Genomic DNA, 23,959 nt, shown 5'->3' with positions numbered 1-23,959 from the left:
AGCTCTTACCATCAGGAATTTCTTCCTAAAGTTTAGATGGAATCTCTTTTCCTGTCGCTTGAATCCATTGCTCCAGGTCCTAGTCTCTGGAGCAGCAGAAAACAAGCTTGCTACAGCAACAGGACTGCAGCAATAGGACCTCATCCTCTTTGTAGGTATACATTTTTAGCAGCATTCGCATCAGGGGAAAGGTGAAGGGGGGATACAGGAACATTGACTCTCAGTGGCAGGTTGCAACTACGTCTGCAGTAAATAATGCAACAAAACTTGTGCTGGGAAAGAACGGGATCCTATCAGAGCCAATCCTACCTGCCCACAACAAAGCATGCATGCATCAAATGCAAGAGAGAAAAAAGAGGAGAGCAAATAAGCCTACCTTACCAGTTCCCCCAAAAGGAAAGGTTTGGCCAACAAAATAGAAATCAGGAGAAACGAAGGTTGGTGAAAGCAAAAATCAACACTAGATGCATTTGGGAATGCTCTCTAAGCAGTCTGTAGAGGGTTCACAATGTTTTCATTTACCGATGCAAGGTTTACCGGATCTGGTTATTTCATTTCAGGGGCACAGACTGTGAGTTTTTAGCAAAACAGTTACAGAAATACATTGAACTGTTCTTCTTTTAGGAACCTTAACACTATTTCTTCCATGTTATTTCTGCCTCTTTTAGAAGGCACAGGAACTTAACCCTATTTCCTTCACATTATTTATATCTCTGGTACCAATTTTTTTGTTAAAGTAGTGTCCAGGAACACATCTGCTTCAGGAACAGAGGTATACTTGTAGTCCGGGATTCAAAAACCCAATTCAGCCATGTAAACCCATTGGGTGACCCTGAGCAAGACACGCTTTCTCAGCCTCAGAAAATGCCAGTAGCAAACCCCCTCTTGGCAAGAAACTTGCAGGACACTTGCCAAGAAACTCTCATGATAGGTCTGCCCTAGGGTTGCCATAAGTTGGAAACAACTTGAAGACACACAACAACAAATGTTTCCCAGCTATGGAGCCCAAATCCCACTGTAGCCAGAAGATCCTAAGATTTAGATCCTGCCATCTGCAACTTAAAGGCTATTTTTTCAGTCTTCTGTTTCTTTTTGCACCCTGTTCTTTCAGCCTTTCCAAGCTGTAGCTATTATCTGCTCTTGCATCTGGTTCCTATCATCCTTCTATGTTTATACAACATGCCTCAACTTCAACCTCCTTGCTAGCAGATTTCCCATTAAACATCCAGGACTCCTTCCTAGTCTTCCATCATGCGGAGTTTCTATCCAGCCAAAATGCCTGCTTTTCCTTTTCTCATAGAAAACAGTCTGCCAACTGCTTTGACATTTTTTGGAGAGCTGCTCAGCCCAAGCCGCCTTAGAGACTTCACCATCACCAAGCGCAACATAATAAGAGATTTTATTGTTAATGGAAAAATGGAATGCTTCCTGTGAAACAACTAAATGGTATATCCAGATAAGAACATATTGAGGGAGGGGGGGAAATACACACACGCACACATTTGAGTTTACATTATATGCAAGCTATGAGAGAGTGCTATGGTGTTCTCTTCTGGTGACAAGAGTCCAAAGCAACAACCAGGGGACAAGGTTCGACACTGCTGCCATGGAAGTGTTTCAAAGGCCAAGTGCTTTCAATAGCGCCGGGTAAATCGAGGGTCGTTGGGTCGGCTTGTTCTATCCTGACTCGCAAAGCTGCCCGGCAGGCCGGCTCCTTGTGCCTCTGGGTTTGCAGTTCCGCCTTGCAAAAAAACCTCCACGCCTAAGGAGAGAATTATTATTATTATTATTATTATTATTATTATTATTATTACCAGTATAAACTTTACCTCCCACCTTTTCTCCAAAGCCAGGGCTCAATAAGGCTTACGAATTAATACCAACCACCAAAATCAAAACGGAACCGAACCCGCAACCATTTTGAAACAATTCAAAACATGCAACTCAAAACCAATAAACAGCAAGGTGAAAGACAGCAGAGCAGTTTCTTTTAAAGTTCTTTCTTGAATTCTCAAAAGCCAGTGTTTGTCAGCTATGAAAGGCAAGGAAGGATTCCAACTTCCCCAGGAAAAGCATTCCAAAGCCTGAGGGCAACCCCTGATAAGGCCCTATCCAGACACAAGCTTTCTGCTTGGATTATTGTAGTTGTCACTGTCATCAATTTTACTTATGCCCCACATTCCCTGCAACCCAGACTAGGATTCAAAGCAGCTTCTTTGACACACAGCATTCTTTTTACTGAGAGGGCCCTCCTGTTTAAAGAACCTCTTCACAGGGAGAGGTGAGTTTAAACAAATGTCATTTCCAGCTCTCCTCTTTGGAACTCACCTGGCATTCCTCTTCAGTTCATTACATGGTCAGGTCCAGATTGGCCTGGCACGCTCCGCTCACCTGCTGGAGAACAAAAGGAAAGAGAATAAGAAACTACATATCCCAAAATGCCACAGGGCAGAGCTGCGGCATTAAAAGAGTGGTATCAAACCACTGTAATGTGTAGTGCAAAGGAGAGTCAGGGGTGTGAAGGGCTTTTTAAAAAATTAAAAGGTATTGAAATCACAATCCTTTAAAAAGAGTTTAAAATTCATGAATACAATAGAACAATCTCTTTTAAGATAGAAAAGCTCTCAAGAACCCATCTCCAATCAAACTTGTCTCACTGGCTTTCAAATACATCCCTTTAGGCTTTTGAAAATGATGAGGGGCGAAAGACAAGGTGGTCCTTTTACCTTGCCATCTTTCATGCTCCCGTCCCGATATCCCGCTATCCACACTGCCTGCCCACGAACGGTCCTGATGCACGTCCATCTTGCGGCCATGATCTCCCCAGTCTCGCCCGTCTCTGGATGGTGAAGAGAAAACCCCAAAGGGAGATGTCAAGCAGCACAGAATAGAATGAAAAACAATACATTTTGCACTGCGCAACAGTCCGAACAATACCCACCATCCGCACCACCATGAAATCGCTCTCCTTTGCATACACTCACCGGGATGGTGGGGGCAACCCCCGTCCTTTGCTCAGCCGCCTCTCGTAACCCCCCCCAGCTGTCCCGGGAGTGGCGGTCAGGATAGTGCTGAAAAAGGAAAGAGAGAAAAAGGACAGTCTGCAAAGAGATCTTCTAGCACAGTTAAGAGAACCACTAGTCAACCTCCTGTTTAACTGTTCCTGTTTTTAAAAGAGGTCTCTCCTGGGCCTAAAACAGACCAAGGAGCCTGTAAAATTTCTCCCCCTCTCTCTCTATGTGTCTGTGTGTGTATATATATATTTGGTGGTATTGGGGGCCTCAAAAATGAACCTGACATGCACATGCTACCTGGAGCCAATACATTCCCCATCCCTGCCATAAACTCTTTGGTGGAATCTCTTTCAGGCAAAGCCTGACATCACAACTATTCGGCACAAACATACCTGTCCATCTCGATCTGGCAATGTTCTTGAACTTTCTCTCCTGTGGATGATAGGAAAGACATTTGACATTAAACACACATAAACCCACAGGTAGATAATCCTTGGAAACTGTCTGATTAAAAATTTGTAAGCTGCTCTGAGAACCTTTGCAAAGGAAGAGCAGGGTATAAATAGTCCAAATAAATAAATAAATAACAAAACTCTGCCACTACTGTAGGTCTTGTGCAAAATTAAATTGCTGGTGGCATTTCACATTTGGTTATTTAACCTATTAATTTATATCCCGCCTGTCTCCCAACATGGGTCCACATTGGTATACATCTTAAAAACAATGCAAAATATCGTTTCCTCTGAATCTTTGTTAATCTTGTTAATTTTTGATGGGAAAAATAAAAACTGTCGCATGGGAAGGGGGGCACTTTGGACAATGTTTTCAATCCTGTTGCCCTCCAAATATGCTGGGCTACAAACCCCCAACCAGCAATAGCCAGGAGTAATGAGAGTTGCAGCTGAAAAGGTCTGATGGAAGCCGAAAGTCCAGGAAGGACGTACTAAGTTTCTAAAGAGGTGGTACCTATCCATCAGATGATCCTGGTACCGGCTGCGCTCTCTGTGGTCAAAACTATGGAAGCGATCTTGGCGGCTGAAGTCAGAATGGTATCTGTCATCCATGGCCATCCGCTTTGCCTCCGGCCAATACGAATCATCACGCCTGCAAGAAGAACACGTGTTAGAGAACAATTCTCTGACACACTCATCCCAAAGAGTTCTGCTTTATCAGATACATTCTCTCTTATGCCATACAATAAAGGGTGGTTTATGCTTCCAGGATTTAGCCCACTGTTACGTTGCAGCTGGTCTGCATTCTTTACATGGTACTGATCTTTCACTGTTGCAACTAACCACATCTCAAAATGTGAGCCCCCGATTTGTTACTGGAAATGGAGAAGACCACCCACAGTTTCCCTGGTCATCTGATAGGAAAATAACAGCTTGTGTAACAAACCACGATTAACACAAAACATGGTTTATCATGATGTGCAAACAGTCTCAAAGTACTAAGAGGAGGAGACACATGACCCCACCAGAAGGGAAATAGGTAAGACTTAAGCACAGGCACTTTTCTGAAGACGCTCGGTCACAGAGGCTAATTTCAAACCCAAGATAACTGCATCACACTGTTTTATGTAGAAACAATGATGTCCAAGAATTCAAGTTTGGCTCTTGACATCCCGGCTTTCACAATACCATTCCCACAATTCACAGCCTCTGCAACAAACCATGGTTAAGACAAATCATAGCTTGTCATGATGTCAATTGATCCTCTAGCTTAAAAGACAGAGCGTGCCCTTCTCACCTCCAATCCGTGTCGTACGGTCGCCGTAAAGTTGGGCGGCGCTCCAGTTCATAGCGGAGCTGCTCCTGCTGCCGTCGCAACTCTTCGCGCTCCCTCTGGATGCGCTCCTGCTCCCGCCGCCTCTCTTGCTCAATGTGCATTCGCTCCCGCTCCAGCCGCTCCCGCTCCATCCTCTCTCGCTCTAGCCGCTGCCTCTGAAAGTGGAGGCGCTCCCGCTCCCACTGAAGCCGCTGCCGCTCGTCCCACTCATGGGCGGCCTGGACCCGCTGCTCCCGCTCTCGCCGCTCCCGCTCCCTGGGTTTGGATAAGCACACGGAGAACCAGATTTGCAAGAAGAACATCTAGAGCTGGAGCAGAGCTGAAGGCAGACACTGGACCTCACTTCTAAAGTCCCTGAAGCTCATCCAGTCCAATTTTAAGTCTGCCAAATGCACAAAGCCACATAAAAATACCCTCTTCCCACTCAACCCCATAATTCCATACTACCCACAAACCTCCTCCTGACACCGTTTTTTGAGAGACTGCAGAGAAAAAAAGGAGGCACTGGGGCTTGACATGGAGGGCCTACAGGATCTGGGAGGGGAAATATAGCTTCTAGGAGGCGGGAGAATGGAATCTGTTCATGCTGAGACTCAAATTCTCGCCATCACAACCCCAACCCTGAAGAAGTAAGCCCTGCCCACTGGCGGGTGATCCTACAAGTCCAAGTGAGGGGTAAGTTGGAAGTGGGCAGCATCTGACCCTCTAGATGGTTCGGCTTGCAAATTCCATGATCTGTCACTGAGGGATGCTGGCTGGGATGAACTGTAGGCCAAATACACCGGGTGGAGGAATAGTTAGCCACCCTGTTTAAGGGGAAGAGAGAAGATGGATCTCTGCAGTAGATCAGCAAAGGTTTCTGACTTAATTATTCAATAAGAAGAATGAGGAGCAATCTCCACTATGGATGTCTTGGGGCTAACTGAGTCTCTCTTATTAACTGGTTCTTCTGATCAAGATTCTGTGCAGCTCTGCCTACTAGTTTGAGAATTTGGTGATAAAATAATTCATTTAGAACAGGAGCGGGCAAGTGGGGCCCTTCAGGTGCTTTCTGGACTTCAGTTCCCATAATCCATAATCCATCACTACCAGTTATGGCTGATAGGAGATGTAGACGAAACAAAACCAAAATCTGGAGACAGAGTAATTCGTTTAGATTTACAGCAACTCAGATGCAGATGAGAAGAAAATTACCGCAGAGTTATATCTGTAGTCAGCACTCTATAAATGCATGCCGCTAAACCTTACGCAGAATCCTCTGCCCCTCACTCTGTCAACCTGATGGCATCCTAATCAGAGCCTGCCAACAGATGAGTTGTGCTGAAAATGGTGTCTAAAACTATCTCACTCGGTGTCAGGTTGGGTCCAACTACTCTGTAAAAGTGGTGGGGGTTATGTAGTAACACACTTAGGATTCCTTCTGACATGGACAGGGTTTCCTGGAGAAGGAAAATGGGGAGACATCTGAATCAGAAGAGAGAAGAAAAACCCTCTCAGATCCTCTGGAAACTCTAGTCTAGAGCTTCTGAGACAGATAAGAAAAATAAATGAAAGGGGGTAGGGAAGGGATGGAGATGTTCAGATACATATGGGTGGTAAAAGGGGCTGAAAAAGAGAGACTTCTGTATAGGAGGATTTAATAACTACTTGTCACAAAAGACAAAAAGGCATGCCAACAATGTTTACTCAGTGCAAAACAAAAGCACTTCGCAAACCAGCCCGTGCCCAACCATTTGCGAGCGAATCGTGCCACGCTTTCCTCTAATAAAAGAGCCCCTGATAAAATATCTGCTTGCAACAACCAAGCCAGGGAAAGGGAGAGAATATGCAGTCCACTTCACTCGAAGCCAGACGATCCCCATTAAAGCTGAGCAGATAGCATGGACGCCAAGGCGAGTGACAACCGCATAATAGATAACGTCAAGGGAGCACAAAGTCATCACAGGATAATGATCTCTGGCTGCTGCAGGAACAAGAGGATATTTCAAACGGGAGGGGAGAAGCTCAGTGCAGTATCTTTACTGGAGCTCACTCCATGCACAACAACAAGGGGGAAATAAATGAGCTGGCGCACACAAGTCGTTCCAGTTCCGCTCCCGTTAGCGCATGGCAGCTCTTCAGTTCCTTTTCTACCTGAGTTGAGGACTCAAATCGATGAGCTAATAGGGACATCAGTCCACCGTTGGAAAGGCGTTTTAAATGACAGCTGCTTTTCAGGCTACCTCGAAGGAAACTGAGGACATCCATCTTCACAGCATGGAAAATGTAACTTGGCAGCCCGCAGGTTGGATGAATAAGTTGAAAGCTGTATCCTCCTTCCCTATCCTCCGACTCACCTGCAGTAGTCGTCTTAGCAGATTTTTAGTTCGCTGGGGGGAAAGTGTTTACCCACAGCTTCATTTATGGGGTGCAAGAGGGAGAGTTTTTGAAACACTGAGAGGTAAGGCTAAGTCTATTTTCCTTTACGCATCACAGCTCTGATTCTGCCTGACTTTACACCCTTCTAAAGTGGGGATCCTCATTCAGCCAGAGGGCCAAGTTCAACTTCAGAAAATGGTGGGCAAAAGCAAGAGAAAATGACAATCGAAAGCCTTTCATATAAATGTAGTATTAAGTGTAATTTATGAATATTAAGCATATGCATATTTAATAAATAAATATGCATACACTTAATTTTCATAAATTACATTTAATGCTACATTTGTATTAAAGCTTTTGTTGTGTTGTTGTGTGCCTTCAGGTTGTTTCTGACTTATGGCAACACTAAGGTGACCACATCATGGGGTTTTCTTGGCAAAATTTGTTCAGAGGAGGTTTGCCACTGACTTCTCAAGGCTGAGAGAGGGTGACTTGATCTAAGGCAATCCAATGGGTTTCATGACCGAGTCGGGTATCAAACCCTGGTCTCCAGAATAATAGTCCAAGACTCAAACCACTATGCTGCACTGGCTCTTCTCAATCTTTTGGAATGGGGGGGGGGGGAGAGAGAATCTGTACAAAACTGGGGAATCCCGGTGTCACGGGGAAGGGCCATGAGCTCCTGCCGAAAGCCAAAGAGACAGAATGGGTTGCCCAGAAGTCTCAGCACCTCAGGTTTTCCTCTTGACTTACCACTACTGTAGATGGCAATTTCAGGGCCAGTCCCTGAATTTTGCATACTAACAGAAATGCAAGATGTAAATGTAATTAAAATAAACCAAACCCAACCCACCTTCGGCGTTCCGTCTCTCGGATTTCTCGCTCCCGTTGCCTCTGCCGCTCCCGCTCTCGCTGTTCTTTGATTTTATCGAATGACAGAATGTCTTGTTTCTCTTTGCTCTCTGACTTCCGGTCAGGACTCTTTGTGCTCTAAAGTTGGGAAGGGGGAGGAGCAGTAAGGATTGAAAACTATGGGACAGAAAGAACCTCTGCTGTCCTCCTTCTGGCTTTGAGGATGACCTCAAAGGGGTCAGCCTTGCCACTACGGCAAACCCATTGCAATAGACATCACGACCTCAAAGGAATGGGGTCGGCAACTATGGGGTGCTAAAGGGATGTAGTAGCCCCCTACCACACAATCCCATTGCAAAAAATAAAAAAAAGGTCCAAAACATCCTCTAGGGCAGTGATTCCCAACCTTTCTAATGCCGTGACCCTTTAATACAGTTCCTCATGTTGTGGCGAACCCCAACCATACAATTATTTTCATTGCTATGTGAAAATGTGTTTTCCGGTGGTCTTAGGCAACCCCTGTGAAAGGGTCGTTCGACCCCTAAAGGGGTCCCGACCCACAGATTGGGAACCACTGCTCTAGGGGCTGTAAGGCTGCAATAACTTTGGAAGCTTTAGAATGGGGTGGTATTCCAGATGTTGCCAGACTCAAATCCCCTTGTACTCCAGCCAGTAGAGCCATGGTCTCAGATGGTGAGAGCTGGATTTCAACAGCATTAGGAAGATCACACCTTCCCCATCTGGATTACAGGAGGATAAATCCCCCAAAATTAAGCTCCAATCCTCTTCTGGAACTAGATATTAAAGGTAGGATGTGCAAGGATTTATCCATGATATACCAGAGGAGTTTTTCAGCCAAAGCCTTGGCTGTTATCTGCCTTTTGTTCCTCCTTTGACACACTGTGTCATACTAGAGGTGAGGAACTTTGGTTTCCCAAGCATTCTGGACTTCAACTCCCAGCCAGCATGGCCAAGGGTTAAAGACTGTGTAAATCTGCAGCCCAAAGAATTCTGTAGGATCAACTGTTCCTCACCCAAGTCACATAAAAGCTACAGATTTATGTGACCTCTGTATGCACTTGGAAATAGGTTTGTATGTTGATTTACCGAAGCCACAAGAATATATGTCGCCTTTCCCAACTTCCAGCGCTGAAATCAAATCCACACTTACTCTCTCTTTTGACGTGGTGGAAGTTTTCACACTGATAACTGGCTCTCCTTTCGATTTATCCATGACTACCGTCCGCTCGGTTCCTCGGCTTGCTGTGTCAGCACAAAAACAGCATTGTTTCAGGACATCTTTTCTCGAGAACAAATGCAGTATCAACAGGTGTCTTTCTTTAAACATCAAAAACCAATTAAGTTCTCAAATCCAAAGCCCTCTAAATATCTGATATTGACAACAGGGACAAAGTAACAATGAGCAACATCGCAAGGTTCATGTCGGCCAGGGATGTTGGGGAGGGGGGCGAGAAGTACCCAAGACATATTTCTGACACAGTTAAGAAACAAAGATCTGCCAAAAGTTAAGATAAAGAAGAGGGAAGATATATGCTGTTCTTGATCTTATCTTTGACGAAGGCTGGAGATAAAGCAATTGTTCTTAACAGGGCCAAACTGACTACAAGGAAATGGCTCTGACACACTTGAAGGTGAAATACGGTATTTCTCACAAAACCAACCACACTACTATAGTCTTTTCCCCTAATTTAAAATGGGAGGCATACTTCATGGCAGGTCTCTGTCTTAGACCTAGATTTCTAAACCACCCACACACCACTCCTGCCTCATGAAAAGGAACAAAATCATAAAACTATCCCACAAGAAAATGATTCACCTGATTTAACAGAACGTGAACGGCCAGACCCCGTTTTGTGCTCCTCCTCTGATTTCTCCCCCTCTTTCGCCTCCCCACCATCCTTCTCATCTGACTTCTTGGGCTCATCCTTTTTGTCTGATTTTTCTTCTTTTCGAAGACTGTGTGACCTACAGGCAGCACAAGTTTAATAGCACCATAAAGTGCACAGACAGGTACAGTGGACTCTTGTTATACGCTGGGGTTTGGTTCCAGGATCCCCCGTGTATAACAAAATCCGTGTATGCTCAAGTCCTATTAAATATGACATAGAAAAATGGTGTCCCTTATAAAAAATGGAAAATCAAGGTTTGATATTTGAAATTTATCCTTTTTTTTTTAACATTTTCAAACCATGGATGCTTGAATCCGTGTATAAGAAGGGCCGACTGTATACACATCCACACAGATCAAAGCCACCAAAAGCTACTGTCTGTGTGTATCATGGCATCACATCCATCATATTTTAGCATCCCTCCCTTCTTTCAACACATCTACAAGGGGATCGGAAGCACCCATTTTCCAGTTAACACCGAGTTCAGATTTTGTTTGAATCAAGCCAAAGTGTGGTTAGTTTAAATCAGCGATTCCCAACCTGTGGGTCACAATCCCTTTGGGGGTCAAACGACCCTTTCACAGGGGTCACCTAAGACCATCAGAAAACATGTATTTTCGGTGGTCTTAGGAACCGAGACACCACAATTTTATGGTTGAGGGTCACCTCAACATGAGGAACTGCATGAAAGGGTAGTGGCATTAGGAAGGTTGAGAAGCACTGGTTTAAACCCTGGTTTGCCGAAATCAAGAGCATGCATTATTGTCCATTTATGTTTGAAAGAAAGGTTTGTTTATTTGGCTTTAATATAGGTTGCCCCCCCCCCTTATCTGAAATGCTTGTGATCAGAAGTGTTTTGGATTTCGGATTTACTGGTATTTAATTTTTGGATTTTATAATACCTGTATTTACATATACATACATAATGAGGTATCTTGGGAGAGGTAAATCTAAACACAAAATTCATCTGCTTCATATACTCCTTTTTCATATAACCTGAAGGTAGTTTTATACATTTTTTAAAAACAACTGTGTGAATGAAGTAAGTTTGCATACACTGAACCATTAGAAAGCTAAGGTGTCACTATTGCAGCCACCCATGAAAAAGTTTTGGTTTTGGAGTATTTCAGATTTCAGAAATTTTGGATAAGGGAGACTCAACCTGTATGTGATGCATAACAAGAGTTAAAACCACTACTTCACCTTTCTGATCGTGACTCTGATGAATGGCGCCGGTCCTTTTCCTTCTTTCCTCCTTCATTTTCTTTTTTGTCTGATGATACCTTTTTCCCCGCTGGTTCATTTTTGGCCTGGAATGATACAGAGGAGATTGGTGGCTTAGTGCTACCATGGTTCAAATGACAAAATGGTTTTCTAAATGTGTGTGTGGGAAGGTGTGGGACAGCACGTTGAAACTGTCCTCTACCTTGGTATTATTCAAAATGGTGGTCCATGGAGCACCATCTGTAGGTCCCTACAGAAAAATGAACAAATCCCAGTCCTAGGCAGACTGAGGAAGAAAAATTATGGCCTCCCCACATCAGACTCCCTGAGAAGCACTGCTCCACACAAAAGCAGGGGGAAAAGGGCGGTGAACGTCCCGTCACAGTAACACAGCTGGAAACATAGCGAAGCAGCACCATTAATATCTGTCCCAATGTCAGAAGATGCACAAGCAACTGTCCGGACATACAATATTGGGAAAGTTAAGTGATGGGTTATGCAATTATAAACCAGTTATTACAGAGACATGGTGATTTCAGCCACAGGTAGTGAGAAAATTCTCAAGGGAAGACAGGCATGATTCAAGCGTGTTCAAAGTCGCTCCTATGAGAATCCCCTAACTGCAAGAACAAAGAATGGGTGGTACTGGCACGAGAGGGGGAAATGTGTTTATTAATTGTAAGAAATAAGAATTGAGCCCCACATGAATCTAAAATTGTGCATGGTTTCATTAGACAACATTAGCGCTTGCTCTTTAATGCTGACAGATATCTCTGGCATAGAACTATAATGCTGAATAAAGATTTGCTGGGTTATAATTACTGAATCTTGAATTTCTGAACTGATGACATCCAAAGAGCCAAGAGTTCTCCACCCCATTTTAATGCCTTATCCCAATGCTTGGTGTAATTCCCAGGGCTTCCATGAAGCCCCAGCACAACTCACCCTCTCCACAGAGATCATTTTCCCATGCAGCTCTGTCCTGTGCAGATGGGTGATGCATTTGGTTGCCTCCTCAGATGAAGACATGGTGACAAAGCCATAGCACCGAGCGCCAGGGCTGCGGGCATTTGTTACCACTTTGGCACCTACCACCTGTTATTTGGGGGGGGGGGGGGGGAGAAGAAGAGAGTTCAAAAGATGTGTAAGTCTAACTAATAATAATAATATTTATTTATATCACGCCTCTCTACAAAATGCTGGAGAAGCCTGAAACATTTACCCCCACAGGGGAAAACTGCAGACTTGAAAGGAGAAAGATCTGTTTTCTATCACTGCTTTGTTATGTGGTGACACTAAGGTGACTCTATCACAGGATTTTCTTGGCAAAATCTGTTCAGAGCCAGCCTTTGCCTTCCTCTGAGGCTGAAAAAGTGTGACTTGCCCAAGGTTACCCGGTGGCTTTCCACGGCTGAGTAATGATTCTAACCCAGGTCTCCAGAGTTTTAATCCAACACTCAAACCACTATGCTGTGCTGACTCTGTTTTCAAGGCTGAGCACATTTCTCCAAACATTTCAGCCAAGGTATGCATTTCTGCTGAACTAAACGTTGGAGGCACTAAGGCAGAGACAATTATTTTTGCCCTGAAATGTTCCAAAATATCCAGTTGGAAGCATGTGCTGAATTTCCACCTCATTTTGCAGATCCCGGAGCCAATTTAGACCCAGGAGAGGTCTTTTTCGAACCCCAAACATGGTGAAAATGTCCCTAGTTTGGGCTTTAAAAAATGTACAAGCAGGTGTGGTCCTTCAATGTTGCACACTAGTCTTCCATAGTTGCACATCCCTGCTCTAGAGTATGCTTGTGTTTTTGGACTCAATCTTCAGAGGCTAGATGGGCGTCTTTTCAGAGTACTTTAGCTGTGTATGCCTTGGGATCCCTTCCAATTATACGATTCTAATCTATCGATAGAATGAATATGTTACATATAATAGAAAATATCTACATTTTAAAGGACTGTGGGTTTTTAGCCCACTCATTTATTTAACTGACATATCTATTTCTACTCCTGTAACCGTTAATGGTTACAGGTTGAGTCTCTCTTATCCAAAATGCTTGGAACCAGAAATGTTGGGATTTTGGTTTTATTTTGGAATACGCACTCTTGGAAATGGGGCCCATGTCTAGGCACAAAACCCATTTGTTTCATACACATCTTGTACAATAGCCTGAAGATAATTTTATACATTATTTATACAATTTTGTACACGAAAGAAAGCTTGTGTACATGGAACTATCAGAAAGCAACAGGGTCACTGTCTCAGCCAGCCATGTGGACAATTTCGGATACTGGAGTATTTCAAAATTCCAGGTAAGGGAGACTCAACCTGTATAATAAAAAGAAGAAACAGGAAACCAGAAATCTTGGTATCCATTGCCAGTCATCTAGAAATCCCTGATCTAACTTCAGCCTGCGCTAAAACTCAACAAGACCTCTTGTGAAGTAATTGCAAGCATAACAGATATCAAGCCTCCGCTGATGTGGAGGCAAGCCAAAGAGAAATCTGTTCCAAGCAAACTGGTGCTTCCCAGCATGAATCAAGCTGTTTCGACAAAGCTGGCTGATGCTCTCAGCTTGAAGGAAACTCATTCTGTTTGCACAGCTATGCCTAGTTGTCTGGACAGGCTCTCCATGAAATGGGTTGAGGCCAAGAAAAGAGAATTGAAGGAGGAGGAGAAAATGTAGAGAAAGGGCACCCCCTCATAAAAGGAACAACTAGAACCATCGTCTGACAAGATTTAATATCTTTCAGCCAACAGCTTTTATTACAGATGCCTGTACCTTTCCGTATTTGCTGAAGAGATTTTTCAGATCGGTAGCTCTGGTTGAAGACGAAAGGCCACTGACCCAGAGATTTTTGCTGGAGCTACTGCTTGGGCGACCTAAAGATGGGAAAACAAAATAAGATAAAATTCTACCTCTGGAAAAAAAAAAAGAAGAGGGGAGGAACAGTAAAATGTTAACAGCCCCAAAAGTTATGACCCTGCTTGAAAAAGTCACGCTTCGTTTGTTTACTATTGAAAGGCAGGAGCATACAGGAAAGAGATGCTAAGGCTTGGAAAAGGACCAATGTCTGTTGTCAGCAATGGACTGGATGAGGACAAACAAACTGAAGCTTAATCCAGACAAGATGGAGGTGCTCCTGCTCAGTCAAAAGGCAAATCAGGGAATAGAGACTCTGCCTGTTCTAGATGGGATCACACTGTTGCTGAAATCTAAGGCTCACAGCTAAGGTGTTCTCCTTGAGCCTGGATGCCAGTTTCAGCAGTGGCCAGTTCATTTGGAAATGCACAGAAAAGGAAAAGTGGAGACAACTGGATGTCATCCACATGCTGGTGACACTGTAGATGTCAAACAGTATGGAAGACAAAACAGAACCCCTTGGGAGTCCACAGGCCAACACTAGGGCGCCAAACAAGAGTCCCCCAGCACCACCTTCTGAGTTTATCCACAAGTCCTATCTCAGAGAGGTGGCCCAGAAGGATCACCATGGTCAATGGTATCAAAAGTCACTGAGAGGTCCAGCAGAACCAATAGGGACACACTCGCCCTGTCCAGCTCGTTCCGTAGCTCAAGACAACCAAAGCTGCCATAACCAAGCCTGAAACCAGATTGAAATGGGTCTAGACAATCTGTCTCATCCAGAAACCCCTGGAGCTGGGAGGTCACCAACTTCGGCTGTGGCAAGTTTGCAATCATGACAAAGTAACAATTGTGAATACGAAACAGTTACCTAGATTTACTAATTGGCAGCTGTTCTGATAGCCTTGGCTGAAGAGCTGGGTATAAATTATTATTATTATTATTATTATTATTATTATATTCATAATTGTTATTTAGTCATGACTGTGACACTATTGCTACAATCTTAACTTTCTCCTAACCTATTTTACTGGGCATCAAGTGCATGAGGAGAAAGGCAGACTTTCTGCCAGCAACTGGACCACGGGTGAATGATGTTTGCACAAGGGTGTTCAGGCCAGGAGAAGTTACTTAGTTAACTAATAGCTAGCCAACTATAGTTAGAGCCAGTGTGTAGTGGTTTGAGCATAGGACAACAATGGAGGTTAGGATTCGCTTCCCCTCTCAGTCATGGGAACCAACTGGGTGACTGTGGGCAAGTCACCCAGAAAACCCTGTGATAGGGTCACCAAAGTCAAAAATGATTTGAAGGCAGACAACAACTAGAATTAATTCTACTTCATTAAGTGTATAGTTGTCCCTCCACAACTGCAGGCTAAACTTTCACAGATCTGATTATTCGTGGGTTACTGTATTTGCCGCCACTTCCATTGCTGTTCTATACTCAACCGAAAAAACACATTCTCCTTAGGGCATTTATAGGAAGATCATAGATTTGCAATGGAGGACCTAGAAATGCCTAGAGAAGTATTCGCTCGGGTACAAAGGCTAACAGATTAACAGGAACAAAGAATAATTGGCATCTCTTCCATTTTCACAGGCATCCTGGGCCCATGACCCTCAGGAAAGCTGAGGGCCAACTGAACTTAGTAGCTGATACAGGATTCCAACCATTATCTTTATGCAACTTTTCCCAGGACTGGGATAGAAGGAATCTTACACAGGTATATACTTACTCTTCTCATCTTTCAAACCACTTTTAACATCTGTATCCTCAACGGAGCTAAAGGCAGAGGGGAAAGAAAAGAATGTTACTCAATCAAAAAGAGGACCTGCAAGGGGAGGGGGGAAGGCTGCATCTGCTATAATCAGATACTTGAAAGGAGAATCAGCTCCTTTCAGCTCAGAAAAGAGAATTAAAATCAGCTCTGGAAGGAGAATTAAATCCCCCACAAGCGTCAAAGGGGCTTTGTTTAAAAAAAAGCAGAAGCAGCTTGACAGGGCAGTGAGAGGTTACTGGGCTAATTGTTCACACAGAAAAAGGTTAAGAATTGCAACCTTGGAAAACCAAGACATAAAATAAATGCTTAGAAAGAAAGGAAGGCTATCAAGCCATCTTCTACCCGCCCTCCCCCAAAAAACAGGTGCAAGGACAACTAAAACAAAAAAAGAGAGATTCTATTTAGGCCAAAAAGCTACAATATTGTTAAGGCCCTGAGCAGGGTCATTCGAGGAATCGCAACGCATTGGCTTTGATAAACAACCAACGGGGAAGGAAAAAAGACAGCATCTGGTCTAAAACGGAGAAAAAACAAACCTCGTGTTCTGATCACCAGCCTCTTTGGCAGAGGACTCTTTAGTGGCAGAGGACTCTTCCTCACATTTAGCCTTGGCTTCCATCTTCTCGGCCTCTGGGCTAAGCACCTGGGGCCCTGCGTCCGTCTCCGCGGTTTCCTCACTACTGGCTTCCAGAGTCTGGGCTCCTCTGCTACTCTCACCTCCTCCTCCTCCTCCTCCTTCACCACCTCCACCTCCACTCCTGCTCTCTACCGCTAAAGAGTCAGAGTCCACTTTGGCTTCCTCAACTCTCTGTCCGCTCAGCTCCCCTTTCGCTACAACTAAGTGCTTGGCTTCCTCCTCTTCTTTCTCGGCTTCTTGGCCTGACTGGCTCTCCGAATCTAAAGCCTCTTCTTCTTCCGGCTGAGCGGTGGAGGCGCCGCCAAGCGCATCTTCTTCCTCTTCCTCGGATGCCTTTTTGCCCGCCAACGGGTCATTCCTTTCTTGCGCCTGCTCCGCTTCAGGAGGGTCTTCTTTAAGGGGCTCAGATTTACAAGTGTCACCCAAAATGTCGAGCATTTTCTCATTTTCTATGGATTTAACAGGAATAGAATGGCACAAGGTTTAATCACCAGGGAAACACAGCAAAGACAAATGCGGATCAGGCATGGCTGCCACACTAACACCGAGAGAATGGCTAACGCTGTACAGAGATTGGAAAACCCCTCGGCTACACCACATTATAACGCCTACAACTAAACTGCTGTCTAAGACAGCTGTCAGAGCACTGCCTGAAAGAGAGAAGGAAGAAAAACCTTTATGTGTGACATTCCCAGCTTGTTTCTTGAGTGTCTTCATGTAGTTGCGCAGCTTTTCCATTCTTCCAGAAATTAGTTTCCAAAGTCTGTGTGTTGATTCTTTTTTTAAAAGTTCAGTTTGCTGATGTAGATGATGTTTTATGTTTAAGGAGACTAGTCCATAACATCAACACTGCAACAGCTTCAGATGGAATTGGAATACAGGTGTAGTCCAGAAAACAAAGTGCAAGGAATTTCCATGGCCGACCCATCTTCTTTTCTTCAGGTATCCAGAAGTGTTTTGTGTCCCTGCATTTACACTCAATCGTACTTCTCTAGTCAAAGTTACAGTACCAAGGCACCGCGTGATATCACAAGGTCCGCTCTGCACGAAGTACTATCCCTGGCAAGGGTCAACTCACGTCTCCCCATCAAGAGATTTAAAGCAAAGCATTGTAAAAACACTGGCGTGTGCAGTGAGATAAGATACTGCTGCAGACCTGGTGATATGACTGGGTTTCCAATCTCTGTAGCTCTCTCTTTCTTTTCTGCACGTGAATTGGTCCGTGCACCAGTTAGAATAATGAACTATCAATATTAATGGAATAATACTGAGGAGAGTAACTAAGGGGATTTGGGTGCTTGAAAGCTATGTGGAAGATTCAGGGGCAAGGCAGTGTGGAATTAAAGAACGGTACCTGTTTCCAAGGGGAATTCTTCAAGGTCCTAATAAAATTTAAAAAGAGAAACAAGGAAACTGTTAGCAAAGAGACAAGGCAGTTTCATCAGATCTACCATTGTTTAGGATCAGTTTTCTGGGGATGGAAACAAGAAGGTAGAGAAGAGCATGCAATGTGGAAAGCTCTCAACTCACTGACTATTTTGCAGGCTGCATCCAGAAGGGAACACATTCCAACATTAAGACGCTCAGACAGATAACATTTGAATGAAGAAGAAAAGTTACCTGCATGTTTGCAAAGTCAGAGGGGGGCTGTTCTAAGGCGCCCCCGACATCTTCACCCTCTACCTAAAAATAGTAAGAAAAGCTTCAATCTCTCTGAAAATTCACCATTTTCTCAACAAAACCCAAGTAAACGTCCAGAAGACGAGCGAAGCCAACTTCCTTTCACCAACCCTGTTCCCACCCTCAAACAGATAATAACGAACCAATATTTGCTAGCTCTGGGTCACACCCAAGAAATGAAACTGAGATACTAAAAGGAAAATGATGACAAAATGACAAATTGTGGTGTTGCCGCAATGGCTCATGGTTGTGTCCCCAGGGAATACATTGCTTCCAGTTTACTAACCACCAACCCACAAATTTTTTTTCCTCTTGTTTGATTCATTATTTCCACACCTGAAAGAAGAGGAGGTTGTTTTAGTATGTCACCCACACTGTTTGCCAAAGTCAGCATGGCCAGCCGGGCAGGGAATTCAGGGAGATTCAATCCAAAAAGGTTATTTTGCTGAGCTCTGGTCAAAACAGATATCAGATGTTGGTTTTTAGCAGCTCAAAGAGCCAGGATACATCAAGATTTGGGTTGGTTCTCCAACATAGCAACACAAAAAAGGTTTGGAAGAAACCTGGTGCAAACGGAGGAGCTTTCCTAGACTTTCTGACAGCTCAACTGATGGTTTAAGAACGTGAAACAAATACTCTTTTAATATATTATGCTCAATGAAGAGATCTGGACAAGTTATTGTGCTGCTATGTACACAGCCAAGGCTAAGTATTGACTTTTGCCGCCACTGTGCAGGAATTTTTAAAGCAGGGCTGAGCAACTATGTAAGGGTTTGTTGTTGTACACCTTCAAGTTCTGTCCTCTCCTGACAAAGGGGGAGCCTTGAAGAAGTGGGATTCAAAGTCCACTCTGCATTTAACTGAGCTTCCAGACAGGATCTCAGACCATTTATAAATTGGAAGATCACCCTGAATTTAGTGGGAGCAGCACCCCAAGTAGAAAAACTGCTTTGGATTCACTTCAAAAAGTCCTTCACAGGAACCATGTCTCAAGTTGCAACTCAACAAGACCTCAACCACATCTGCTTGATGGAATTATACATCAGTCTTCTGAAAGCGTTTGTTAACCGCATGGTTACAGGGTCCCTAAATTCCCACTTTTAAGGGGACAGAGATACAGAAACAGGGCCACCAACTCAGGAAGTCTTCCTGACCACCCACAAACCCTCCTCTCACATGCCAAGATGAGAGAATGAAAATGCATATGGCCAAAAAAGGATGAAGCATTGCATTGTTTAAAAACCCAAACTCTTTCTGGATTCTCGCTATTAGACAATATGTTGATGACGCATGCATTCCAAGCTTATAAATTTTAGCCATGGCTATGGATGTACAGACACAAAAAGGAGGGGAAATCAAGGTTTTCTTTTTCCCTTACAATTATGCCCCATCCCCAGAATCACTTTTAATAATTGAATTTGTAAGGGGTGGGAGAAGTCATGGTGATCAATCATCTCATTCTGCATAGTTTAAAGAGATGCATACCATGGCTACTGGTATTTCTCTCGATTCTTCTTTAATATCTGACAAGGGTGGAGGTGACTCCATGTTACCTACAGGGTTTCCTGCCAGCTGTTCTGGAACGTCTGTCTGTTCTGCACCAGCATTTTCTTTACTACCAAGGAGGGAGTCAAGTCTACTACCAGCATTGTCCTCCTCCTCTTGGCAGTCTACATCACTGCTGTTATCTATTTCAGCTTCATCTAACACACTAATTTCCATCATGTCAATATCCTGCAAATTATCCAAACTTGCTTCAATATCCTCCTGCAAAAAGAAAAAAAGCCACATATATAAGAGTTGCCAGCAGGACTCAAAACGCAGAACTGTTACTTGACAGCCACAAGGCCAGGCTAGCCGTACCTGTCCGTCGCCGGAGTCCTCCTCCAGCCCATTGTCTTCAACGCCTTCTTCCTCCACTCGACGTCCTTAAAAGATGAGAATCAAGTTAAAAAACAAGCAAACAGATGCTTCATGCTTGTGTTTCTGTTTCAGAATTTAACGCAAGGGAAAGTCTGGGAGTGTGGCAACGCTGGACATACAAAAACAGCATGGTGAACCGAACCTTGAAGTGAAACACAGAGGAGAGAATGAGACAAGCTGTAGGTTCAAAGCCACTGCAAAGCAGCTCTTTCACCATTATCTTATGGGATTTTGATGTTGCAGCCAATCCCTTCCCCTTATTGCCTTTCTCCTGTACAGTAAATTAATAATAGAAGAATCATAGAATGATAGAATCCTAGAGTTGGAAGAGACCCCAAAGGGCCATCCGCTCCAGCCCCTTTCTGCCATGCAGGAAGACACCATCAAATCACTCCTGACAGATGGCCATCCAGCCTCTGCTTGAAAACCTCCAAAGAAGGAGAAGAGTCCAGGCACTGTGCTGAAGCTAGCAAACCTAAGTGTGGGGTTTCCCTTGTTAATGATCTCTGTCAGCCCCCTTGGGACTTTTTGTATGGGAAAGGTTGGGTAAAAAATTATATATTTACTTAAATATGTATTGCTCTCCAACTACATTGCCCTAAAGACATGAGAAATGCGTCAGTGTCTTCAGGAACATACAGAGATCTGACTTGGCACAAAATAAATGCTATTCCTCCTTTAACAAAAGAATCTGAACTGTACACACTTGCATACCTTTGCTGCTTCTCTTGGGTGCCCTCTTGGGGGTTATTTCTGACGCCACTGGGATCTCCTCAGCATCTCCCCCTTCCTCCTCTATAGCCTATTAAAGACAGACAACAAGTCAGCATTTACAAAGGAGCGTCGTATTCAGTAGGAAGCAAAAGACAGGGTCTTTTAGAACGTAAGCCTGAGAGAACAGTCTGCCATACTACAGGTCTTTGCCAGCTGCCTAAAACAGATAACTGTAAACTGTTACAAACCAATTTTATTAACTTACGATGGATAAAAGGGTGCACATACTCAGAAATGCTTGAGATATATTTGCATTACATGTCCCCTTCTATGCTACACATATAGACGCCTACAAATGTTGGTTCCGCACAATATGTTTTTCCACTGCCTTTGGACAATGCTGTTAATCGCTCCTCGTATCTCACTATAGTCAGGCCTCGAGGATGGCAGTGGCAAACTCACCCTGAACAAATCTTGCCAGGAAACCCCATAATAAGTTCACCTTAGGTTCACTGATAGCTGAACCTATCATGGCTTTCCTGGCAAGATTCATTCAGAGTGAGTTTGTCGCTGCCATCCTCTGAGGCTGGGAGACTGTGACTTGCCCGAGGTTTCATGGCTGAGCGGGAAACCCTGGTCTCCTGGAGTCCTAGTCCACCATTCAAACCACACTAGCTCTATCAGCCAAGGACCAGGGGTATTTGCTATGTGCCATGGATCGCCAAAGTCCAAGCCATTGTATTCCCTATCGCCATGTACGGATGAGAGAGCTGGCTAGCAAAGGAAGCAGACAGAAAGAAGTTAATTCATTGGAGATATGATGCCGGAGAAGAGTGCTGAGGATACCGCGGAAGACCAAAAAGACAGACAAATGGGTCCTGGAACAGGTAAAGCATGAAATGTGTAGTGTGGATACACAGTCCAACACACAAAGCTACAAATCCACTGGGATTTGTAAAGTGCTTAAAGTGGTCTCAAAGTGGATTATTTATGCAGTGTGTTTTGGACCAGGGTCACCACAAGTCAAAATCAACAACAACAATGGAATCCTGGGGTTTGTAGCTTGTTATGAAACGAGAGAGAGAGAGTACAAAAACCAGTGATGCAGTGGTTTGAGTCTTTCCCACGACTCTGGAGACCAGGGTTCGAATCCCAGCTCAGCCATGTAAACCCACTGGGTGCCCTTGGGCAAGTCACCTCTCTCATCCTCAGGAGTGGTGGAGCCTCCTTCTCTGGAGGCCTTTAAACAGAGGCTGGATGGCCATCTGTAACCAAGAGTGCTTTGATTATGAGTTCCTGCATGGCAGAAAGGGGTTGGGCTGGGTGGCCCTTGGGGTCTCTTCCAACTCTCTGAGTCTAACTTTCAGCCATGGAAGGTGTCAAAAGTGCCTCAATTCTGCAGTACAGAGAGACTCCTGTGCAGTAGTTCCCAAACTCTGGTCCTCCAGATGTTTTAGACTTCAGCTCCCACAATTAGAATCATAGAGTTAGAAGAGACCACAAGGGCCATGCAGGAACTCTCAATCAAAGCATCCCCATTGACAGATGGCCATCCAGCCTCTGCTTAAAGACCTCCAAGGAGGGAGACTCCACTGCACTCCGAGGAAGGAGTGTGTTCCACTGTTGAACAGCCCTTACTCTCAGGAAGGTCCTCCTAGTGGAATCTCTTTTCCTGGAGCTTGCATCCATTGCTCCGGGTCCTAGTCTCTGGAGCAGCAGAAAACAAGCTTGCTCCCTTCCTCAATATGGCATCCCTTCAGGTATTTAAACAGGGCTATCGTATCACCTCTTAACCTTCTCTTCTCCAGGCTAAACATCCCCAGATCCCTAAGTCCTTTCTCATAGGGCTTCATGGTTTCCAGTCCCTTCACCACTTTAGTCTCCCTCCTTTGGACACATGGCTCCAGTTTCTCAACGTCCTTTTTAAATTGTGTTTCCCAGAACTGGGCACAATATTCCAAGTGAGGCCTGACCAAAGCAGAATAGAGTAGCCCTATTACTTCCCTTGCTCTAGACACTATACTTCTATTGTTGCAGCCTAGAATCGCATTGGCCTTGTTAGCTGCCCCATCACACTGTTGGCTTATGTCACCTCAAGGTGACACCTCTTCAAATACTTAAACAGGGCTATCACGCCACCTCTGAACCGTCTCTTCTCCAGGCTAAAGATCCCCAGCTTCCTAAGGCGTTCCTCATAAGGCTTCATGGTTTCCAGGCCCTTCACCATTTTGATGTCCAAAATACTTGGAGAACCAAAGTCCTTGCTGGAATGAACCCGGAAGCGCCTGGAGGGGGCGCGCCTCTACAACTTTTGGATCTATGTTCCTCCGAGGGAGGCTGCGGCGGCGCATGCGCAGTAGCGTTTTAACCCCTTCGGCCCCGCGCCGCAGCCCCTCTCCCTCTCAGCCTTTCCCTTTACCTTCCTGAGGCGCTCGAGGAGGACGCTCTTGTTGCCGCTGCTGTCCAGGTTGCGGCGCTTCAGCTCGGCCCGGAGGTCGATCACGCGGAGCTCGGCCAGGCGGCGCGTATTCTCCGAACCGCCGAGGGAAACGGAGGCCGCCTCGACGGCCTGGTTCTCCCCCGCCGCCGCCGCCGCCATTGCGAAACTTCTCGACCGACTTCTAGCCTTGCCTTCGCCTCAGGCACCACTTTGACACGCCAAAGATGTTAATAAAGCTATTACTATTATGTAGATATGGTTTTAAAAAGGACGGTTCGTGTGAAGCGCGCGAGCTCTCCCGCTTGCCATAGGAAGAACAAAATGGCGAGCGGTGCGTACTGCGCACGCGCGGGAGGGTCAACCTTTAGAGGTGTTTGTGCGCATGCGCGAGGGCTGGGCCATTTGGAGCGCTCACCGCGCGTGCGCGGACGCTCCTCTTGCGGGAAGGGACTCAAAGCCGGGTGACCTCATTCTGAGTAAAGAAAGGGGAGGGCTCCTTTCCCGCGCATGCGCGACACGGTAGAACGTCTGGCTCCTTTTGTGCATGCGTAGCTTTACCCCCCTCTTTCCCTCTCACGGCTTTGGTCCCTTTAGTGCGCGTGCGCAGTACTCTCATTCTCAGTCACGCCCTTCTTTCCTCCCTGCCTTCCTTTCAGCGCGTGCGCACTAAACTCCAGGTTAACCCTCTGGCCGCGCACGCGCAGATCTCCCCCCTCAACCCTGGTTTAGCTCCCGGTAGTCCCGTCCCAGCTCTTCCCGCGCGTGCGCAGTGG

General features: G+C 45.0%; 1 protein-coding gene across 1 annotated transcript; it reads right to left on the bottom strand.

Moving 5' to 3' along the window:
• Positions 1-1,383: 1,383 nt before the first annotated feature.
• On the bottom strand, positions 1,384-23,528 carry SAFB2 (scaffold attachment factor B2). The gene is given in 22 exon segments (XM_042479459.1): positions 1,384-1,762; positions 2,329-2,394; positions 2,727-2,839; positions 2,985-3,035; positions 3,037-3,071; positions 3,407-3,446; positions 3,981-4,118; positions 4,764-5,057; positions 8,014-8,150; positions 9,184-9,275; positions 9,850-9,998; positions 11,126-11,232; positions 12,092-12,241; positions 13,931-14,031; positions 15,748-15,794; positions 16,329-16,878; positions 17,784-17,811; positions 18,050-18,112; positions 19,595-19,876; positions 19,973-20,037; positions 20,747-20,834; positions 23,166-23,528. Coding segments are annotated over 21 exon segments (2,763 nt in total). The 5' UTR covers positions 23,346-23,528; the 3' UTR covers positions 1,384-1,762; positions 2,329-2,341.
• Positions 23,529-23,959: the final 431 nt, after the last annotated feature.

This window comes from Sceloporus undulatus, chromosome 7, assembly GCF_019175285.1.
Source record: "Sceloporus undulatus isolate JIND9_A2432 ecotype Alabama chromosome 7, SceUnd_v1.1, whole genome shotgun sequence".
In the NCBI taxonomy this organism is placed as follows: Eukaryota; Metazoa; Chordata; class Lepidosauria; order Squamata; family Phrynosomatidae; genus Sceloporus; species Sceloporus undulatus.
Note: the sequence above shows the minus strand (reverse complement) of the source record. Positions and strands in the feature narration are given on the sequence as shown.